Genomic DNA, 6,817 nt, shown 5'->3' with positions numbered 1-6,817 from the left:
CCTGGGGCGCGCCGGGCTCTGAGAGGTCACTGCGGGAGCCTGGGCCCTGCGGGCCCGGCTGCGGGTGACTGCTTTGGTGTGCCTCGGTGAGAGGTCCTGCTCGTGTCGCCGGGGAGTGCGCGCGGGGGGTGGGGGTGGGCTGGCTCTGAGCTCTTGGGGCAGCGTGTGTGTTTGGGGAGGTGAGGTCAGTCCGTGTCAGCGCCAAGTGTAGTTCTGTGCGTGTCGCTAGCATCGTGTGCCGCCGTGGGTGCTCGGGCGCCTGTCTTCAACTTCCAGTCGGTGTTTATGTGTTTGTGTACAGGGCTGGTGCGAGGGTGGGGGGGGGGCGGTGAGCGTCTGGCTGAAGTGCGACTCTGCGCGTTTGTTGGGGCCGCTGGTGTCGGTGCTTGGCCCCGCGTGTGACCCCGTGCGCACAGGTGCGTGGCTCCGGGACCCGGGTCACCGTGGGAGCGTGCGTGGCTGAGCCGGCTCCCTCACTCTCCTTTCGTTTTGAGCTTTGGGCTTTCCTCCCAGCCGGGACCGGTCTGCGGCTGAACTCGGCTGGGGCGCAGCGGCGCGCGGGACGCCGTGTGGCGGGGCTTTGGGGGTGTCGGGCCGTGGGGGCGCCCCTCACGCCCCCTTCCGTCGTGCAGGGACGCCGCCACCGCCTCCGCCCAGGTCCCGGGCCTCCGCCGCCGGCCATGGAGGCGGCTCCGGAACAGCCGCGCTGGATGGCGCACCCCGCCGTGCTGAACGCTCAGCACCCAGACCCGCACCACCCGGGCCTGGCGCACAGCTACATGGAGCCCGCGCAGCTGCTGCCTCCCGACGAGGTGGACGTCTTCTTCAACCACCTCGACTCGCAGGGCAACCCGTACTACGCCAACCCGGCCCACGCGCGGGCGCGCGTCTCCTACAGCCCCGCGCATGGTGAGCCGGGGCCCGCGGGTGACTGGGAGCCCAGACGCCGAGCGCCCGGCGCGGGAGGGGACGAGGCCCGGCTGCCTGCTTCCCGGATGTGGGATCCGCAGGAATCGGAGCAGCTGAGAAATCGGGCCGGGAAAGGAGCGGGGCAGCGGCCTCTTGGGGAGGGTCTGGGCCCCGTAGGGCTTCTGCCCGTCTCCAGCTGGCCTGTGAGGGTTTCCTCCAGGCTTGTTCGGGGGTCCTTGTGTGCCACTGGTCCTTCCCCTCCGGACGGACATTCCTGACTATTGCCGGTTGGGGTGTTACATTTCTGGTTTTCTTTGGGGAGGGGTCACTTGGTTGTGGGGAGTTGTGGCCCTGTGTGTCCGTGTCCCGGCTCGGCGCAGCCTCGTGCACCCTGACCCCTCTCCCTCCCCCCGCAGCCCGGCTGACCGGAGGCCAGATGTGCCGCCCACACTTGTTGCACAGCCCGGGGCTGCCCTGGCTGGACGGGGGCAAAGCAGCCCTCTCCGCGGCTGCAGCACATCACCACAACCCCTGGACCGTGAGCCCCTTCTCCAAGACGCCGCTGCACCCCGCGGCTGCCGGAGGCCCCGGAGGCCCCCTCTCTGTGTACCCGGGGGCAGGGGGTGGGAGCGGGGGAGGCACTGGCAGCTCTGTGGCCTCCCTCCCCCCCACTGCAGCCCACTCGGGCTCCCACCTCTTCGGCTTCCCACCCACGCCACCCAAAGAAGTGTCTCCCGACCCCAGCACCACTGGGGCTGCCTCCCCAGCCTCCTCCTCCGCAGGGGGGGCTGCGGCCCGGGGGGAGGACAAGGACGGCGTCAAATACCAGGTGTCACTGACGGAGAGCATGAAGATGGAAAGTGGCAGTCCCCTGCGCCCAGGCCTGGCTGCCATGGGCACCCAGCCTGCCACACACCACCCAATCCCGACCTACCCCTCCTATGTGCCGGCCACCGCCCACGACTACAGCAGCGGGCTCTTCCACCCCGGAGGCTTCCTGGGTGGCCCGGCCTCCAGCTTCACCCCTAAGCCGCGGAGCAAGGCGCGCTCGTGCTCAGGTAGAGGCAGGGCCAGGGACCTAGTGGGCGTGGGGACGGTTTGTGCTTTGCGGGGGCGGGGGCCGTGATATGGGAGCTGGGGCAGTGTCGGTGTCCTGGATCCGGGATGGGGGGCGCCCCTCCCTAATGGCCCCCAGCAGGTCTTTGAGACCCCAGAACGGGGGCAAGGGACCCTAGAACTTTTGCCCTTCAGTGTTCCTGGCGGCCCCAAAGTTTATTGCCCATCCCCACTCCTCACCCTCCCCTCCGAGGTTGGCCCCTGCCCGACCAGGACACACAACGGGAATCCCCCCTTCCCCTCCCTGAGTCTTAAGTGAAAACTCGAGCAGCCTCATGACTTAGCACGTGAGAGAATGCAACATGCAGGTGAGAGCAGTGAGGCGGTGTACACGTGCGTGTACATGTGTTTGTGAGCGTGTGTGCGTGCTGTGGGTGCACTCAGCGCTTCCCAGAGGCTCCAGACCCTTAAGGAATCTGGATCTCCGACTTCATCAGTGCGGGTCTTGGGATTTCGACGGCTCCCAGTCTTCTTGGGAGATTTCACCCCCACCCCCCAGGCAAAGTTCCCGGGACCCGATGCCGCTCCCTGCCCCCTGGCGCGTCCTTCACGCTCCCTCCCTGAGGGCTGGAGTGAGGGGAAGGAGCTGTAGGTGCCTCTGCCCCTCTGCTTCGGGAACTGGCTGGGACCGGGCTGGGTTGTCCAGGAATGCGGCTGCAGAGCGGACGCCGCCGTGGCTGGTGTGGGGCTCCTGCTGTCCACACCTCCTTCCAGTCCCTTTGAGACGGGGAAGAGGAAGATTTTTAAAAATTTTGCTGCTGAGTCCAGAAACCGCCTTTTCTTGCCGGTATGGACTGACAGCTTAGTTTAAACTAAATGGGGAGAAATGTCCGGGGTAACAGCAGCTGTGTGGCTCCACCCTGCCGCCGCCAGTGCCCACTCCCGTCCCATCTCTGGGCCCTGTTTTGCTCAGACCAGCTAGCTTGCCTTTAATTAGTTCTTTCTCCCAAATTTGTTTTACATTCTATCTGAATTCCAGATGGCCCTTGAACAACAACAAAACAAAATACCACCACCACCAGACCAAGGTCACTTAGCCTACTCAGCCTCAAAAAACGAAAGGGCTTATTATTTACTTCATTTTAAAGGACAGCAACTTCCACCCCGGTCCAGGGCCTCGGCGGAAGGCAGGGAGGTGGGGGATTGAGAAGGAAGTGACCGTGGACGGAGGGACGGAGAACAGAAAGATGGGGCTGAGGACACAGGACGGGGAGCCGGGACGCCGCTGGGGGGAAAGGACAGGGACAGAAGAGGAGAGGGACTAGGAAGGGGGCCGAGTCCTCCCGGCCCAGCCGGCTTGAGCTGGCGACTCGTGCCCCCCCCCCCCCTTGCTGCCGTCGGCGAAGTTTGCTGTAAATACCCTCTCCCGGGCCGGCAGTGCTGAAGATCCCTGGGGCCCTGGCCGCGCTCCTCCTCCCGCCCCATTCCCCTGCCTTAAGCTACTCTCCGAATCCCACCTCCCACCTCCGGGGTCCCTCTTCCCGCCAGGCTGGAGCTAAAAGTCCCACCCTGAAGCAGCCTGGCTGGCCCGCCGGCCCCCTCCTGTGACTTTGTCGGTTGAACAGGCTGGTGTCTCCCCCTGTCCCCTTTCAGAAGGCCGGGAGTGTGTCAACTGCGGGGCCACGGCTACCCCTCTCTGGCGGCGGGACGGCACCGGGCACTACCTGTGCAACGCCTGCGGCCTCTACCACAAGATGAACGGGCAGAACCGGCCCCTCATCAAGCCCAAACGGAGACTGGTAAGAGCGGACAGCCTGGACTGGGGGCTGCCAGGCAGCCTGGGCTGGGGGCGTCGGCCTGGGCGGGAGCTGACAGTTAATGACAAAAAGAGCAAACCTTCAAATACAGGTGCTCTGGCGCCTGAGCTCATCATTAAAATCACTTGGGTGTCAGTTGGGGTTGCCCGGCTTTTAGGCGAGATTTCTTTCAGGCCAGATTTCCCCTCTGCAGCCCACCTGGTACCTTCAGGGATCCCCCAAAGTTGAGCTTCCAGGGGCCCAAGTCCGGTCCCCTGGCCTCTGTTAAACTCCTTTTAAAAATAGGGCCGTGAAGTAATTTTCCTTGTAGCCCAGGCTGCTCTCCCTGGCTTCCCCACACAGTCTCCTCACGCTTATTTAAATAAAACACACACACCAACCACCAAAAAAAACCTGCCCTTTATTATTTTTCCATGGAGTCACCTATACTGTGTATTTTCATTTGAGTGATTTTAAAAAAATGCCCTTTCGGATCTCCTGCCGGAGTTTCCTATCCGGACATCTGCAGCCCAAAGATAAGGAAACTTCGCGTATCTGTTTCCGGACTCCGCCAGTTTTCAGTCTCTCCTCAGCTCAGTCCTGCCTCTCGCTGGGCTGTTTTGAAACTTCTAATACCCTCCACTCTGCAAATAATGCGTAAAATGCTAAGAATAATAAATATATTTTTTCAGGGCGAAGTGATTTATGAGGCTTAAATCGCTTGCTGCTTCGGGGGCCCCCTTTTTTTTTTCCCCTGGAGTGAGGGCGGGGTGAGGGCCCGGGTGGTGGAGGATGCGGGCTTGGTCCCTGAGTCAGAATTCCAGCTTCAGGCTGCTTACTCACCCTCAGCCCTCCCCACCCCCGTGGCTGCAGGCCGGCCCCTCTGGACCAGGCTGGGGCCTGGGGCCACTCCCCGCCTCCCACCCCCACCCCTGCTGCCCGCGGTTCCCTGGGAAGTGCTCTTGTGGGTTTGCAGAGGGCGTTCTGCTTTCTGGGGTAAAGACTCTCTTGCCTCTTCTCTTGGGAGCCTTTAGCTCCCTTCTCCAGAAACCAGACGTTTCCAGGTCACCTCTGCCCTGCATTTCCTGAGGGGCTAGGGGGCAGTTAGAACTCCGAGGATTGGGGTATGGGGTGCTGGACACACAGACTGGTATTGTCCAATAAAAGCTGTGAAGATGGACACTTTGCAGGTCTGCCCCGTCCACTGTGGTTGCCTCTAGCTCGTGTTGGGACTAGTGATCCTTTGAAATGTGGCTGGTGCAGTTGAAGCAACTGAATTAAATTCTAGTTCAGTTTAACTTAAATGGCCACAGGGCTAGTGGCTACTGCATTGGACACTGCAGCTCGACTCCCTGAGCATTTCACATCCCTGCCCTGGGCAGCTGCAGGGCCCCCTCCTCTGGCCTCAGGGGTTCAGGCACGCCCAGGATTATGGGTTTTCTGGGAGTGCGGCTCCAGACCCAGGTGCTCCAGGGGGCCCAGCTAGCCTTCTCAACCAGAAGACCCCTTCTCAGAGCCTCAGTTTCCCCATCTGTAGCGTTAGATTGTTTGGTGATGGGGGAGGTGGCTACGTTTTCCTTCCAGCTCTTGCAACCCCTTTGATTCTGAGATCAGGCTTCAGAGAGTCCTTTATTCTAAAGTTCTGTGACGGTTTAGGTCTCCGATTCTAGAATTCCACGGCTCTGAGATGCCTTGATTCCCCTGTGAGATTTGCTGCTCCTGGGCTAAGCTGGCGGGGGCCGGGGTGGCGCGAGGGTCTGGGAGAAGGTGGGGGGGGCCGTGGGAGCCCAGCCTGCTGACGCCACGCCTCCCCTCCCCCCTTCCCTTCCAGTCGGCCGCCAGGAGAGCGGGCACCTGTTGTGCAAATTGTCAGACGACAACCACCACCTTATGGCGCCGCAACGCCAACGGGGACCCTGTGTGCAACGCCTGTGGCCTCTACTACAAGCTGCACAATGTAGGTCCGCCCGCCCGGCCCGCCCCGCCTCCCGGGGGACCGCTGCGCTTCGTGCGGCAGCCTCCAGCGTGGCTTGGCTTGGGAAGCCGCCCCGAGCGCCAGAAGGGCTTCCCACGAGGGGGGCGAGCTGGCTGGCTGGGAGGATGGGAGGGGCAGGGGCCGGTGGGTCGAGGACAGCGCAGCGGTATCTCGGCTTTGGGGTGGGGTTCGGGGGGGTGGCGCTGGCACCTCGTAGGCCGAACGCCCTGCAGGCTGCCGGGCAGCCCCACGCAGTGAAAGGCGCCTTTCTCAAGATGGCAGCGGTGCTGGCGGGAAGACGGTGGTGGGCGGTGGGCCTTTGCAAGTGGGCCCCCCCCACCCCGTGCGAGCTGGGGGTGGGCTTCTTGCTCTGGGAAGGGAGCTCCACCCCCTGAAAGCTCCGTGGTCGCCCCCAGGTGAACAGGCCGCTGACCATGAAGAAGGAAGGCATCCAGACTCGGAACCGGAAGATGTCCAACAAGTCCAAGAAGAACAAGAAGGGGGCCGAGTGCTTCGAGGAGCTGTCCAAGTGCATGCAGGAGAAGGCCTCCCCCTTCAGCGCGGCTGCCCTGGCCGGACACATGGCGCCTGTGGGCCACCTCCCGCCCTTCAGCCACTCGGGACACATCTTGCCCACCCCGACGCCCATCCACCCCTCCTCCAGCCTGTCCTTCGGCCACCCCCACCCATCCAGCATGGTGACCGCCATGGGCTAGGGACCGCCCCCACGGACCGACAGACAGATGCCGAGGAAGGCGCTCCCGGGACGGGGGGCAGGGACCAGACCCTCGGCTGCCCGTCCCTCCCCGGAGACTGACGCTGCCCTGCCAGCCCAGCTGGAGCCCCGCGCTGCCTCACCTGTGGGCCCGTCGGCCGTCACTGTGAAGATGCTCCCTGGGCTGGGAGGCTGCCTCGGCCTCCCAGGTGGGGCCTCCACCACGGATAACTGTTTGGCGAGCAGGAAGGACAACTTTACGAAGACTGGGGGCAAGGGACACACGCAGGAAACCGCGTCGTGGAAGGAAGAGGGAGCAGAGGCAAAAGTAATTTATTTGCTCTTGTTTCTCACGAGGACTGGGAG

The 6,817-nt window shown here is 63.1% G+C and overlaps 1 protein-coding gene across 2 annotated transcripts; it reads left to right on the top strand.

Annotated features, from left to right (window-relative positions):
• Positions 1-649: 649 nt before the first annotated feature.
• On the top strand, positions 650-6,457 carry GATA2 (GATA binding protein 2; the record flags this gene model as incomplete). 2 transcript variants are annotated; one of them, XM_082848143.1, is made up of 5 exons in its annotated part: positions 650-909; positions 1,326-1,967; positions 3,619-3,764; positions 5,593-5,718; positions 6,153-6,457. In XM_082848143.1, 5 exons carry the CDS (start codon positions 681-683, stop codon positions 6,450-6,452), a joined length of 1,443 nt encoding a protein of 480 aa, XP_082704269.1. In that variant the 3' UTR covers positions 6,453-6,457. The 2 variants fall into 2 exon arrangements, with proteins under 2 accessions (XP_082704269.1, XP_082704268.1); XM_082848142.1 differs by having other exon boundaries at positions 681-909; positions 5,635-5,718.
• Positions 6,458-6,817: the final 360 nt, after the last annotated feature.

Source organism: Leucopleurus acutus (assembly GCF_964270905.1).
Source record: "Leucopleurus acutus genome assembly, chromosome: 10".
Classification (NCBI taxonomy): Eukaryota; Metazoa; Chordata; class Mammalia; order Artiodactyla; family Delphinidae; genus Leucopleurus; species Leucopleurus acutus.
The sequence above is the reverse complement of the archived record's forward strand: the minus strand, read 5'-3'. Positions and strand labels throughout refer to the sequence as shown.